Source organism: Nipponia nippon, unplaced genomic scaffold, assembly GCF_047370975.1.
Source record: "Nipponia nippon isolate SJK-2023a ecotype South Korea unplaced genomic scaffold, ASM4737097v1 scaffold_4, whole genome shotgun sequence".
In the NCBI taxonomy this organism is placed as follows: Eukaryota; Metazoa; Chordata; class Aves; order Pelecaniformes; family Threskiornithidae; genus Nipponia; species Nipponia nippon.
The window spans coordinates 18,768,098-18,783,765 of record NW_028262358.1 but is presented as its reverse complement, the minus strand read 5'-3'; the positions used below and the strand labels follow the sequence as shown (position 1 = coordinate 18,783,765).

The following is a 15,668-nucleotide window of genomic DNA, read 5'->3' as shown; positions in this document are numbered from 1 at the left end:
AGGTGGAATGGTGCGACTGCACCCTCCTTACCCCAGTGAGCCTCCCTTTGAGTACTCCGTGTGCCTGGGGGAGTAGGGATGTTGTTTTCACGCTGTTCCCGCAGGATTCCCGAGGAATCGCTCTATCAGACTGGGATGATCAGGCAAAGGCAGAGCTGCCTGGAGTCGCACAAGTCTGAAGCCCAAGAGTTCCCCATCCTGAGCTTAAATCCTTGCATCAGCAGTAAAGGCACAGCAGCAACGGCACAGGTAAGATGTGTTGCCTTATCCCCGTGATGCTGGCTGCAGAGAATGCTCTGGGGCAGGTTCCAGGTGATTTCCTAAGTTTGCTAAAGCTCTGTTGGAGGATTACCCGTTCTGCTAGCCCGTTTCCTAAGGCAGCACGTAGTTAAACCCTGGTAAGTCCTCCTTCCCTCAGCAGAGGCCCTGGGCAGCAGTAGGGACTGGTACAGGAGCCACAGTACAGGGTGGACCGCTTATCTCTGTGCTAGCCTGCGCTGAGCGCTTGCTGCTGCTCAGGAACGCTACGCGCCGTTCATCTGCAGAGATCGGAGAAAGACAAAGAGAACTATCATTTCCTCTCATCTTTCGGCCTTATTTCTTTCAAAATGCACTGAATTGCAGTGGTATTTATAACTTCATAGTCTGCATTCTCTCAATATTAGATTGCCCATTAAACCAGTGAGAATTTAATGAGGATGATCTCGTTTTTTTCAGTCTCGCTGAGACGAGAAAAAGCCATATGAATCAGCGTTCTCAAAAGCATATTCTATGAAACGTTAGAGCCAAGAGCAGGCAAATGTGCCTTGCAGCGGAGTCACTGGAGCAAGACCCTGAAGACATGGCTTTGAAACCTGCCTTTTCTTCAGGCTCCCTTTGTGATTTTGGGCATGTCAGGAAGTTCTCTCACTGTTCCCATCTATAAAACAGGGAGGATAACAATCATTCACTTCTTCGGGGTGTCGTGAAATAATTTAATAGGCAATGGTGTGTTTGCTTCCACTTGACTGTAGATCCTTAACCCTCATGGTTACACATTCAAACCAGGTAGCTATGCATATGAAAGGCCCAGCCTGGAGATGCTGCTGAAAATGTCCCTAGTTTGTATGTGGAAACGAAGCATGTGCATCTCTTTTGCATGCAGTTGCATGCCTGCCTTTAGTCAGGAAAATAATATCTGCTTCACAGTCTGGTAAAATCAACAATGACTACTTGAATTTTAGTCAGCTCAGAAAATATAGTGAGTATAACTGCAAGTACATTCACTATATTTAATGAATGTACACTAAATAGTTACAGTTCTTATGGTTTAACTGGCTCCCAGGTTTTAGAGTTCTTTTTCTTTCTTCCACTGCTACATGGACTTTTTACACAAACAGCAAGAGAAGTGAGCGGATGAGAGCAGATTATCATGTTTTGCAGGGTTAACTCTGCTGAAACAAAAAAAAAGTTTCAGTGACAATTGCAACTTTCAATGAATTGGATGTTTTTAAAAAAATCTGGGAAGATCAGAATGGAAAATGCTGCTGCAAGCTAGCGTTTCAAAATGAAATAGCATTGGTCTTTCTGAAATATCAATTTGATGTGATATTTTAAAAAGAGAAATGTCATGCCAACAAGTTGTGTTGTTTCATTCCATCAAACACATTTTGTTTTGACATTTCTGTGGAGTAAATTTTTGGAATTTTTCATGCCACAAACTTTTCATCTTCCCATGCTGATTCTGCAGCAGTTTGCAATAGGTCAACGCTTCCCACTGGATGGCAACTCCATTTCTTATGCACATCCAGGACTAACTCTGCAGGGGAACAGAAAAATGCACTACAAACAGATTGCAGAGTAGCTACTCTCAATACTCAGGCAGGAATAGAGAAAAACCTTTTCCTTTTATCTTTCTCTGTCTTTCTAGGGTAATTCTCTGTTACTTGTACCCATGAAGAATATTTCAGAAGAAAGCAGGATATTTAAATTTTCATTGTGAATAGAAACTTATATTTTAATTACACAATTGTTACAAGACCACCTGAATATGTGAATGACATGGGGGTTATAGTCACCAGGCTGTGTAGGATAGATTATGCAGCAGTCCTGAATGCTACTTAGTTTTGTATTTGCTATACCAGAATAGAACAGTAATCTTCACTTTTAACATACTGAAGTCACATCTTGTTTACACTAAGCTTCATTATTTGAAAAACAGGCTTAACTAAATCAAAGCTGTGCTTTCCTGGCATTCAGTAAGTACTATGGAAATATCCTGGCCATCCAGATCCTTTATTATCAGTGTTAGTAGCATTAATTTGGCTGCTTGATTGCCCTTCTGTAGCTGTCTCCCTAGTAGGCTCCCCAAGCCCTTTACCAACATTACATGCGTGAAGTCCTGGGACCAGGTGTGAGAAGATCTGAGCTGTCATACATCACCGTGGTTTGAGAACAGAGGAACAGGAGCTCTCAGATGGCAATCAATTGCTCTTTATTTTAGTTTTTTCTGTCTGTGGTGCAGGGGAAGGATGTTGTGAGCCCTCTAGCCACATCCATAGTTTGGGTAAATTGAGAAGAGTACTCTGATTGCGGTGAAATCAGATTGACACCCCTAGCAGACCTCACAAACCCTCCCTGGTGGTGTCTGGTGTTGCTCCTGAATTACTAAAAGGGGCGCTGAGGCACAGGAAGACCCCTCATCTTTGTGTAGGAGAGCTCTGTCTTCTCGTCCCTGGGATCCACTTGGCCCTTCCCTCTCCAAAAGGTCTGGTAGCAGTCAGGGCAGGCTCTGTCCCCTGGGGTGGCTCTCAGAGAGACCTGCTCTTGAGATAGTGACTGGCAGAGATCTTTATGCAGTGCTACCCGTCCCCAGGGCACAGTGGGCTCTGCCTGCGCTCCTGCCCACTGGAGCCTTGGTCTTGTTGTGTCTCATTTGCTAAATGAACTGACTGATGTAGTTTTTCACAAGAGAAATGCATCTGAGAGAAAACAATTGATGATAATTTTGCCCTGGTCTATCTGATGAAGATGTGAGTGATTTGGTTTTCTTTTCAAACTAAGTGTCAGTTGATATTAATACATACATCTTCATTTAATAAACTATTAATCATTAGCAGTCCCATGAAACCTGATATACTTCAGATAAAAAAGATGGCACTTCAGCCTAGATACTCACACACATGTAAGCAGTAGCCGCAAGATGAATGTGGAGGTAGTCATCTCCTAGACAAGTGAGGAAACAGTGGGAAGGTTGCAGCATCCATTTCCCTGGCCTGCACCCCAGAATATCTGGCCTGTACCCCAAAATATCTGGCCTTGGAGCTGACTGGCTGCCATTGCATTTGGGTGGCGTGTCCTTGACTCTCATTGTGAAGGAAATGCAATGTGGTAATCTGCCTGATGTGGCATTGAAGCTTGCCCCAGTTGGCTTGAGGACCTCTGTGGGCTGACTAAATCCGCACTTTTCTTTGGAGAACAATTAGCATCTATCTGAACTAACCTGACAGTATCCCTCCTGAGACATCTCAACCACAAAAATTCTCTTCGTTCTTCTCCTCCATGGGCACGTCCTGCCCCAGCTGTAGGCTGGCTGGGCTAAGCTGGCAGAGCAGAGGGGCTGGCTGGCAGCAATGTCATTTCTGCACCCAGGCTGCCATGGGCACCTTTTGTACTTTGCTTTCCCTCTCCTGAGATGTGTGTAAGTGCTAGTTGCATCCCAGGGCCTTTCGATGAGTGAAGCACTTTGGTATCCTTAGGTGACCCATGCAGTCGCGTGTCTTGGGAAGTCCTTCCCTGTGATTTTAAAAAGATAATTGAGGGCTGAGGTTGTTCCTGGCTTCTTCAGAAACACTTTTCTCTAGCTGCTACCCTAGCTTTAGGGTACGGCTGACCTCTTGCTTGGCAGCAGAGCACGTACGGCTCTGTCACATAACACTGGGCTCCCACGGGGCTGCTCCTTGCTAGGCTGAGGGGCTCCTTTCTCCTTCTGCCAGCCAGGCTACACCAAGCCAAAGGTCACATTTCAAAATAATTCCTCAATTCATAGTGATGCTGAGCAGCAGTGACAGGTGCCTGCTTGAATGATGCTGAAGCCTTGAAAAATAGTCGCAAGCCTCAGATGGGGGCTAGCGTTATCCAAGGCTTCAGAAGAGGAGGATTGCTTGTCATGGTGTGCAGCTGATGGCCCTGCTCTCCCAGTCCACCCTCTTCCTCCTTGCTCCACCACCACTTCATCAGGAGCTGCTTTGTCTTTGAAAAGGCAGGAAATCTTGATCTCAGTTTCACCTCGTGTGTCTGTTTTTCCTTGGTGCCCGGGGTCAGCTCTCAGCCCCGTTGGCATCGCTTCAGGCCAGTCTGCAGCCCTGAAGCTGTGTTAGCTCCTTGAAGGTCTCCCTTCTTAGGAGTACCCTCGGCTGCCCCATTCACCGCAACCCCGGGGTGCGAATCTCTGCTGTTACTGCTGTGCTGGCCACATGAGTGCTCAGTATGCCAGGGTTTAGAAGATAAAGTAGTTTCTCATGGGAAGAAAAGCAGGAATTTTCATCCCAAGAAGAGATGGGCTAAGATAAACATTTGCGTGGCCATTTGCCTGTATTTTAACTCAAAACTTTTCATGGATTCTGTGGTGTTCAAGTGACTTTTTTTCCCCCCAGAATGTCTTCATTTTCTGCATCATTTTCTCTGGCTTTTGTCTAGGGCTGAAAAGAGACAAGGCATGATTAGAACTGGATAAAACATTTTCAACAGGACTGGCCTCCATAAAAAGCTATTCTGCCAAAACAGAAGAGCTCTGTGAAAATCTGTCAGTTTAGATAAAGACAGTAGCAGGGCAGCCGGGGGGCAAGAGGGGAGGATCCAATGTCAGCTATCGAACTGACACATATATCTAGCTCCGTAGGCCTCATTTCTTATGATGAACAGCAGCTCAGGAGAGATGGTTACCACCACCCTGTCTATCCCGTGGCGCTTTGCTGAGTGAGAGGGTGGTCCTGCCTTGGGAGGATGTGAATATCGGGAAGGCTTGAATAGAGCCTGGGAAAAAAAGCATGGAGAACCTCTGGGAGCAGCACTCCTGCGTGAAGTGCCTCAGGGAAGCAAGGAGGTTCAGAGGTCATGAAGTCCCACTCCCTGAATTAGCTGGGGGATCCAACATATACAAGAGTTACAGGATTAGCTTGCTGCTGCTGAGGAGCCTCGTGGGTGTAGCTCAGGCCTTGCCCTGAGCTAAAATGACAAACAATTGGTTAAAAATGTAAAGCAGGTTTTCAAAGCAGCTTGTAGCAGCGCAGGCGCCGAGAACAGGTGGTGGAGCTTGCCCCATAGGGCTTGGTTCTTCACAGATGCAAGGCGGATTTGGCACCTGATTTCCCAGGCTGGTAGTTTACAGCGTGCATGGTTGGGATGTCTGGAACGTGTTCACTGTAGGATCAGGTAAACTCTGCTCTGTCTGACAGAGAAGTAGTTGCCAGAAGGCCCTCTGAGTGCAGACTATGGCTTTGAAAATTAATGCTTGTTATGTGCCGAAACCCTGGGCAGCTCTCGCTGAGAAGCCTGTGGGCAGGCTGTTCAGAAAGCCAGGTTTGATTTCCATTAGGTGGTGGGGAGTAGCAGGCTCAGAAACGTGAGGTGTGAGGATCACAGTGTGAAGTCCTTGTGGATCTGGGTCTGCTGTGCAAAAGCGTGTTTTCCCTTCCAGGTGGCTAAGAACCTGAATGAAGTGGGATTTTTATTCCCAGGAATTAAATGCCTGTAGCTGTCTGTTTTGAAGTCTGGGAGAGGAGTTAAAGCTGCTGACGGTGACAAATACCAAAGGGGTGGAAGCGTTTCCCTGCTCTAATAACTCATGCTAATGCAACCCAAAGCCTCCACCGTTCAAAGTCAGGGGGAGCTGCAGGCGTCCCAGCTCTGAGCTCAGGGCAGCCATCCTTCGCTTTCCCCTGCAGCGCTCAGAAAGGGTTGCAGTCTCCCAGGAGCACCTTTTACCCTTCGTTTGTCCAGACCCAGCCTAAACTGCCATGCGTTTGAGCACTGCCTTCCCCTCCATTGCCAACACCCCTGCTCACTTCGCTCCTCCCGGAGCTCTGACTTCTCTGTATCTGAGCTCTCAACTGTTTTGCTTTCTCTCTGCACCTTTTCTTTCACAGCAGCTTTTTCTCAATGGCCTGTACCCTGTCAAAGCATTTGCCTTGGCTCTTGGGGCCTGTTGCAGAAAACCTCTTGCTGCCCGGCCTTGCTCTCTCCAGCGTGGTTATTGCCCTCTGCTAGCAGAGCCAGCTGCTGTTTGTCCTCCAGTCCTGCTCACCTGCCCTGCCGCAGCTCAGCAGCCGGCTTTCCATCTGCTCCCACTGCTGCTTGCCTGGCTACTATCTCAGAGCTGTTGGCACAGCAGGAGTTGATCCTGCTTTGCACCCTGGCTAGAGGTCTTCAGAAACCCCTTCAAGCCCTAATTTTAAAGTTAATACTCAGAAAATTATAAGCAAAAAATTTGTTCCAGAAGTCACTCTCTGGGGTTATGTAAAAGCATGGTTTGTGGTTTCCCAGAAGCCAGAGCAGCTCTCGTCTGCTTGTGTCCACACACAAATAGCACGGAGACGTCCCTGCCTGGACGGTCTTAGATCCTCTGGAGGTGCTGTTGGGTAATATGAGCACAAGTGAATGACAGAAAACGTTCAACTGGAATAAACTTTTGTGAAATACTACTGGGCTAAGCAGTGTATCTGCACATACATGATGCTTTGTCCAGTACATCTGGAAATCCTGGTCAGACTATCAGCCTCTTCTCTTTTTCTCCCGAGAAAAACATCTATGGGTGGAAATGGTGATTATCCCAGAGGGCTTTACACAGGACAGAGTCTCTGCTCCCCCAAAGATTATTTCTTGGGCTGAGGACCTGATAAAGAGCAGGTGACCATGAAAAGCAGCATGAGAAAAAAATACTCCAGGACAGCCCAGGGGAGCAGGAATAGCAGCGGTCATAGCAAACCAGCAAAGCAAACGTTTGGAGTTTGGTCCCGCTCCTTTGATATAAAGGGGAGCTTTACCCCTGACTTTTGTGATATTTGGGAACAGAATCCCAGGAGCTGCAAATACTTGCTATATATCACCTCCTCTCTCCCTATGCTAGCTGCAAAGTGTTTGTACTGCTCTTCCTCGGAAAAAAGAGGATTGCACATTGTGTGGTTGTGCATTTCTGCCTCTTTTGCCATTTTTCCATCTCCCTGCTCCCCAACCACAGCCCAGTTCTGGCTATGAAATCCTTTACCTCATGAACCATTTTCTTCCAGCAGCTTTTGTAGACATTTTCTTTGGCATATACAGTCTCCCAATGACAGCTGCAGTTTTGGGGAGGCTTGAAGCATCCTAGTGACCTGTCCTGGTGCCTCTTGAAGTCAGTGAGGTTTGTGCTTGGTTTCTGAGGGGGCAGGATCCAAGCCAAAGTGTTTACTTTCCAGGTAGAAGAATACCAAGAATCAACCCTGATCTCTCACCGCCTTTCTTTTTCTTCTTCTTTGCAGGAATGGACATACACATACAACCACCAAGTCCGCCAGCAGCAGCTGTGCTTGTCTGTGTACACCCTCTTCCCTGGTTCCCAGGTGCTGCTGTCACCTTGCAAAGAAGGTGACAACAAGCAGGTGAGCCCTTTCGTTGATCCGCCATTTTCTTTGAAGTTGCCTTTCTTTCAGCATAGTATTACTGCACATCAAATCGCCCGTGTGCCCTGACTTCTCCGGGAAGCACAGTCTATCTGGGAGTATGCTCTGGCCTCTTCAGCCCTTTGCCTTTTAAATGAGCGTGTTGATAAGGATGTCTATTAGTGCGGGTGGTGATCTGGATACTTATCTGCAGAAGTGAAACCAAAACAGGCAATTTAGTTCACACGGGCTGCCAGTCAGCCAGCAGATGCTAACGTTTCTCTGTAGTTAATCATCGAGCTGGCATTTGAACCAGTGACCTGGGGAAAAAGCTGTTAGTAATATATTATCTTCCTGAAGCCAGGCAGAGGCTGAGCTTAAATGAGTGTGCTTCTGATGGGAGAAGTGCTCAGCGTGTGCTCTGCTGGATGTGGGCTGGGGGACCCTGTACTTCCCAGCATCAGGCTGCAAAGGCTTAGTGACAACTGTCCTCTTGATGGTGGAACAGTATAGTAAAAGCATAATGAGGAGGAAGCTTGTTCACCCCTGTTTCTCCTCTCGTGTTTATCTCTCCTCAGCGATGGGGTAAAGTTGGGTCACACATTGAACACATAGCTTCACGCTTCTGTTTGGACACTGAGACGACTGGGGACACGAATGAGAGCACCAAAGAACTTGTCATCAACCCTTGCGAGAGCACAGCCATGAGTCAGCGCTGGGACATGGTGATGTCTTGACCTGCTTGAGGATTTACGCAGCGGGGATGGGCACTGAGACATTGCTACATGCAGCCAAGACGCACCAGATGGAGCTCAAATGCAAAACCATTGGGGGTCGTTGTGTATTATGGGACAGGAGAAGAATCATTCAAATAAAAACAAGGACATGGCACTCCAGGTTGAACAACGGATGTTGTCTGCAAAGCACGTAGCCATTATTGGCCTGTTGGCAGTCATACATTCAAAGAGAAGGGATGGCAAAAAACCCAAAATGTTTTGGAGGGATACCAGGGCTCCCGTGATGGGCCCTACAGAAGTTTTTTTTTTTTATAGTATTTATTAATCTCTCTGGAAACCCATGTAGTAGAGCCTTGGAGACCAAAAGAAGACTTGGACTCAGCAAAACAAGCATCTCAATAGCTTTTGGGGGGGTGAGGCAGGTGTGCAAGGAGGGATGTGCCAAGGGATGCTAGGAAACATCACCTGGGATCAAGTGGAAAACACTGAATTATCTTTGCACTTTTCATTGCTGTGGATGAGTTTGTCTTCTGCAGACAGCATGGGTGGAGCTGTGTTACACGGTCAAATTTGTATCTGATCCAGGTCTATGTTGTGTATACAGAGGCAGGGCAGTCATTTATGGCTGTGGCCAGGATCAAACCAGCAAGTAATGGGGGAGTCCTGCTCTGTGCTAACTTCACATGGGGGTTGTTGAATCTCCAAAGCCCAAGCAAACAGAGGATTCAGTGTGTGAGATTAAAGGCTACAAACCGCTGTGAAGCTGGGAGGAAAGGCAGTAACATGATTATTTCTCCTCTCTGAAGGCCGTGGGTGAGCCTTAGTCACTGAAAACTCCCCTATAATCTCTATGCGTCTCTCACTGCTTCAGATCTGGAATAAGTAAAAATTTTCACTTTTCTTCCATAAAAGTAATATTTTTGGTAATTGAAGGTAATTGTGTCATACTTGTGTTTCCCGATTTCCCGGCTACAGAAGAGGGAACCCCCATGAAGTGCTGCTACCAAAGGAATGGAGGAGGTAATTAAAACTAGAGTCTGCTCTAAGAAAGGAAAAGGGATGTTACCTGATATTGCTTCCCAGGTATCTTGTAGCCCAAGACGTGAAGTACTGAAGAAAGGTTTGGGATTCCCCCGGTCACACCTCTGAGCAGAGAGCCGTGAGTCACAAAGTCCCTCTCTCCCGAAGTCATTTAATGTTGGCAGACTTGGCACAAATGATTTCTTCACGTTTCGGAGATAAGTCGTTAACCAGAGGTCACGTCAGATGCAATAGCTATGTCAGAGCGAGGTGACTGCCAAAGGAGAATAGGACAGAAGACCTCAGAAGAGGTCTTAGGAATAAGAGAGAACTGGGAGGTCCCACTACAGCAACAAGTAACAGGCAGCGAATTACCAAGAGCTGCACACACAGCTCTTGTGTAGTAACAACTCTTGAAGGAAACTTTTGCAAGACCGTCAATGTGACTTAAAAAAAAAAAAATACAGTTTGTGCCTCTAAAAATGCTAGGGTTTAATGAAAATCCTATCCTTTGTTCCCTGTGCTGCAAACTATAGGTAAAATACCACAAGCTTTGAGCCTTCAAGTGCTCTCTGCATCCCTCCTTGAATAAATTGCTGGCTTTCAGGATTTTACTGCCTCAGTTTCTCCTCCCTCAGTGCTGAGAGAAAGCTGTATATGTAAATCTCCCCGGCTTTAAAGGCAGAACCAGTATAACTCCTTATTTACAAAAGGTTGCAGGGATAAATGCTTTCTGTGTGCTGCAGTGATTACTAACCTAATCAAGCTCCCTTGGTGAAAACCTCAAGGGCTTCTGTTATGAAAGGGCTGGACCAAGCTGTCATTTGGTGGTGGGAGAGGGCTTTGTTTCCATGTCACCACTTTGCAGGAAACAAAAGGAAGCACTTAAAATGGAATGGCCCCACTTCACAAGAACAGTAGTGACCTTGGGCTCCTTCTGTTTTATTGAACCGGGAAATACCACACCTACTTTTCACACTGGTGATGACAGGGAAGTGGCAGTAATTCTCTGTCTAGTGCTCACATGGGAAAGCAGCTCCCAAGAGCTTGCAGCTTAACGTGTTCTCACCTGTACTGTGCCTGCAGCCCAGGACTGCCCAGCTGCTGGCACTTCAATTCTGCAAATTCAAATAGCTGAGCAACTTGGCATCAGTTTTGAAGTCAAGCACCCGGCGGGTACACTCCGACCAGGACCTCAGACCTATCTAGCTTTATTATTTTCCACCTGAGCCAAAAATATCCATTCTGCTGACAGCCAAAGCTCTCTAAACAGGTAATGCTGGTCTTTGCCTTAGCAGAAACAGCTACCTCACTACACATGTGTGTGCTTGAGCACACGGACCCAGGGGACCTGCAGGGATGTATTCTAGGAAGTTGTTTGACCAGCTTTTCGGCACTCTTGCACTTTGTCAAACCCAAAAGCTGTACCAAACCCCTCCTATTCCAAAACACGCACTAAGGTGATCCCTGTGAACTTGTTTGGGGGCGGTGGAAGGCAGGCAGTGGGGAAGGTGACTTCAGGCATGGTGTCCCCTACAAGTGGGTAGCATCATGCAGCTAAGTCTCTTGCAAGCCCAAAAGCTACCAAGTACCTAACAGACCTGGGGAGCAGCAGCCACTCGGCAAACTGGTGATTGTGTCTCACGCATCCATCGGCTGTAACCCTTAGACTGCAGCTTGTTTCAGGGTCCAGGAAATGAGATTAGCCCTATGGATCAGCGATGTTTTCGGAGAAGCCTGAGGGTATCAGCCTGACTCTTGGGAAGCTTTATATAAGCAAGCAATGGACTGGCAGTCTCCGGAGTTAGCCCCCATATGGCATTTAGCAAATCTCCTGCTTAGCATCCCTGCAAAGAGATCTTGCATCATGTCAGGGGAAAGGTTAACTGCTGCTGAAATCCAACTCACACCTTTAGGTTTATTTTACTTATTAAAATACACCAGAGACAGATGAACCTTTTTTGCTTTGTATTTGTTACTTGCCTAGATATTTATTATCATGCTGTGAACAGATATACATGACATTGATAGGCGTACCTAGATGGGCTTCTATGCCCATACCTCTTAAGCCCTAATGGCATTTGGTAGTAACGCTTTTTGGTAACGTTTTGCACTGAGTTGAAAGAACAGAAGATGAAGTAGGAAATATGGTTCTAGTCCCGGCTGTTGAGCTTTGTGACAGCCTTTATGATCTCCAGGTAAGTCACTTCTTGTGCCTTGGGAAAATTAGATTCAGAGCAGGAAACTCAGGGCTAGAACTACTACTGCCTTTTAAAGATCCAACCAAGGTGATGCAAAAAAACCCAAAAAAGCACCTTAACCTTCCCCTTCCCTCCCAAAGGAGATCCATGTTCCAGTGAGAACAAATCTACCAGGTTTTAGTTGGGCTGGGGAAGTCTTAGAGTCCCTACCTTGTTGCTTATGTGGTTTGCAGGTATTTTGTGCTCATCCTCGCTCTGTACCAGCGCAATGCCATGAGAACAGCACAAAGCATCAATGCTTGGAACCTCAGCTTACAGCATACTGATGTAGTAATTTAGTCATAAAGAGATGGGAACTGATTTCAAAGATCTTTGATTATCCAGTGAGGCAACAAGAAAATGGGGCTGGTGCATGAAGACTGGAGGACTTTGGTTCAAGACAAGCACCAGCCCCGAGTGCTAATCCCTTCTGCTGCTTCTAGGAGCGACTTGGGATAGCTTACTTCATTTCCTTGCCTCAGTTTCCCAAACTTTTAGTGAAGACTGAATGTTTTGAACAGAGAGAAAGCCAAGTATTAGGTTTTTTTGCATGGAATACCAGCAGTACTGGACTGGCAATGGACTGGCAGTCTCTGGAGATAGCCCCGTGGTCCTTTATTACCTATCTGTACAGGGTCTGGTTTGGACAGAGTTAATTTTCCTCATAGCAGCCTGTATCGTGCTGTGTTTTAGGCTGGTGACCAAAACAGTGTTGATGATAACACACAACAATGTTTTAGCTGTTGTGCTTGCACAGTGTCAAGGCCTTCTGTATCTCTCACTCTGCTGCCCCAGGGAGTAGGCTAGGGTTGGGCAAGAGGTTGAGAGGGGACACAGCCGGGACAGCTGACCCAAACCGACCAAAGAGATATCCCATACTGTATAACATCATGCTCAGCAATAAAACTGGGGGGGAGTTTTTCCACAGAATATGTTGCTCGGAGACTGGCTGGGCATCATTCTGCAGGTGGTGAGTGACTGCCTTTGCATTACTTGTTTTGTTTTGGTTTGGTTTTTTCCTTTTCCTTCACTTATTAAACTGTCTTTATCTTGACCCACAGGTTTTTCTCACTTTTGCCCTTCTGATTCGTTCCCCCATCCCATTTGGGGGTGAGTGACTGGGTAGGGGCTTAGCTGCCAGCCAGGGTCAACCCACCACACTGCCCTAAGCAAACCAGGGTCTGCAGTGTAGCTGCCTGGTATTCTTCACGGCTTGGACTCTGATCACAACTGCGAAATAGGATCTGCGCTGCTCAAATTACAGATCTTAAAAGCTTTAGTGAAAAGCTATGGGCTAGAATTGTTTGTAGAACTGGTAAAGGAAGCAAAATCAAACAGACAACAAACTACAACATACAAGCGGCAGAAGAAACTGTAGCTCGTTAATGTTCTGGCTAAATTAATTTTGAATGATCAGTCCAGCTCCAGTTTTCGTATTACGCGGATGCTTTAGAGGCTGAAGAGTTTAAGGCAGTCTGGTACAGGTGTCCAGCTTACATTGAGACTTAAGGGCTGAAATCCAGTGGAATTATTCCCGGTTTATGGATGTTTTCCATATGTCCACTGTTCTGTTACTCACTGGAAGTGCCTTCAGAACCCTGTAAGAATAAAAACCTGTTACAAGCTGCTACCTCTCCTATGGAGTCTAATTAAGTTTCGAGTTGAGCTGCATTTTAGCTTAGAGCTGATGAAAAGCAACATATAAATTTGCAGGTAAGAATGCTGCTGTTCTGGTGTAGGGAGCTGTTTTGTGTTCTCTTGGGCACTAAAGAAATCCAAGTTGGTTGTGTGTGATGTACAAAAGAAAACATGACTAAGTTCAAGGTTGGGTTTTGCATAAGCGCTTATCTAGCAATTATCTATCAACTGCACATGGCAATGACTGTTGTCTCTTATTTTCCTGTGATTTATGTGAAAGAAGTGTCTAGATAAGACATCACTACTGTACAGGGTTATATTCAGTTGTAAAACCAACCAACCAAGGAGGAAAAAAAGGGAAAGGAAAATAAGCTTCGAAAGCTTATGTGTAACCTGATACATGTAATAAAAGAAGGATATTACAAAATCAGGACTGTTCCCAGGCTGAAAGGTTTTGGAGTCTGCAAGCCAGTAGAAATATGTTTAGGGTTATTTTTAAGAGAAGGGTGGAAAAAAAAGAGGTCTTCAGTGTGAACAAATTTACTGATTGTAAACATACTTTTTCCTGCAGTTTCTGCGACCCAAGCTTTCCTACCTTGGGCTGTGAGCTGATTACAGACAGAAGTGTCCTGGCTAGTCTATCCCCATCACTCAAACTGAGAGAAGTGGGAAGAAGTAAACTCCCATCTAAAGGTCAAGTTGATACAAGTCTTCCTAGTTTTAAAATTTCTTAGTTCTGCCCTGTGTGAGGGAGAGGGTTGCTTTCCCTGCAGGGTAGCAGCTGTCTCTGCTGCAGCAGGGAGTCCTCTGCCGGGGCGCTCAGAGCGCGCGAGGCCCCTTAATGCTGCAGTAGGGCCCTCTGCAGAACTGGCAGCGTGACCTCCTGGCTGTGGGCTGGAGTGCCTGTGCTTTGTCTAAGTAAGCTGCAAATTCAGCCCCAGTGACTCAGAGCTGCACCGTGGGGTCAGGTTTGTAACAGAGGACCAGAGCAAAGTCCCCCCGATCCTCGGGTTTCTTACTGAAAAGAGCATGCAACTCTGCAGTGCTGCTCTGGTCCTTCAGAGTGTTTGTATCAGGTATTAAACACACACTACATGCTCCCAACTAACTCTGACCAAGGAGACACATAATCATCCGCGTATCTGTCTGTGTGTCTCTGCAGCAGACAGATAAAATGCCATGCCTCTTTCTCTCAGCTTTGGAGAAGTTGCCTGAGCCTATTTTAATGGAGGTCAGCATCCTGGTACTGTAATGCTGTTCTTGCATTTGAACTGGTTTTAGATGAATGAATCTCTGTTAGATGCACTTTAAGCAGTTTTCATGAATTCTGATCCTGCTGACAATTCCTGGATCACCCCGATGGACATCCAGCCTATTTTCTCTAGCAGAGATGATTGCTTTCTCTAAACGCAGAGTCAGACGCAAAGACTACATGCAGTCACAGCCTTATCCAAGGGTATTACTAACATTAACTCTGACTCTCCTGGGCTAAGCCAACGCAATTTAGATAGCTATTACAAGTTTTACTGGACTTTAGCTGCCTGGGGCCACTGACAACAAGGACACAGCTATGATCAGACAGAGGAGGATACACAGCAATGATCATTTCACGCAAAGCGGAGGAGCATGCAGTGTTGGGAGAGAGTGCTCCTAATCCTCATCCTGAGGCTGCTTTCACCTTCTTACTAATCCTTGGAGAGTTGAGCTGGGGCAGTTGTGCACAAGCTGAGGTGAAAGGGAGTTTTCCTGGCGGTTTGGCAGAGGTGGGAAGCACCTGCAGGTAGTCTGACACATGAGCTGATGGAGGGCAAGGGGGGTGAGTTCACAAGATGCACAATAACTTGTGGAGCTGTGAGGCTGCTGCTGCAGCAGGTCAGGTGAGGATGAAAACCCCTGCTCCCAGGGGTGCAGAAAGCCTGGGTGGATCTCAGGTCAGAATCCTGCACTTTCAGGGGTTTTTATTTTGGCTGATAACTGATCCAGTGGCTTGAAACGGCTGCCCCAGAATGCTGTAGGGATTAAAGCAAATTTGCTTATCTGGTCACTACATATTTTGGCTTCTGTTAGTGAAACTATTGTTAGAGTAGCAGTGGATTATTCAGTGCCTTGGAAGTGAAACCTTGATTTGGACATGGCACACATGTTGATAATGTGCATTACTTGTCCTGTGCCTGCAGCTTTGCACTGCCAAACACTTGGTATGTTTGCAATGGATCCTTAGCTTGAAAGATCACAGCCAGTGCATCTTGAAATTGATTTTCTTCTGCAGAGAGATGTTTGAAGCAAAAACCAATTTGGTTTGTATAAACTACATTAGATATAAGAAGATATCCCTCAGAGTGCACAGGATCACCTTTGAAGCCATTTTCACCCTACCATGAATAACAAGTTGCACAATAAAAGGAATTTCTTACAGC

The 15,668-nt window shown here is 46.3% G+C and overlaps 1 protein-coding gene across 3 annotated transcripts in view; it reads left to right on the top strand.

Moving 5' to 3' along the window:
• GALNT14 (polypeptide N-acetylgalactosaminyltransferase 14) overlaps nucleotides 1–13,227 on the top strand; it is a 103,777-nt gene extending 90,550 nt beyond the window's left edge. For 2 of the 3 annotated variants that reach the window (XM_087776829.1, XM_087776830.1), the window contains exons 13-15: nucleotides 105–249; nucleotides 7,497–7,616; nucleotides 8,195–13,227. In XM_087776829.1, the coding sequence (XP_087632955.1) occupies nucleotides 105–249; nucleotides 7,497–7,616; nucleotides 8,195–8,353 (424 nt within the window). In that variant the 3' untranslated portion in view covers nucleotides 8,354–13,227. The remainder of the gene's footprint in view (nucleotides 1–104; nucleotides 250–7,496; nucleotides 7,617–8,194) is intronic. The other variant, XR_015708808.1, reaches the window with a different exon arrangement.
• Nucleotides 13,228–15,668: the final 2,441 nt, after the last annotated feature.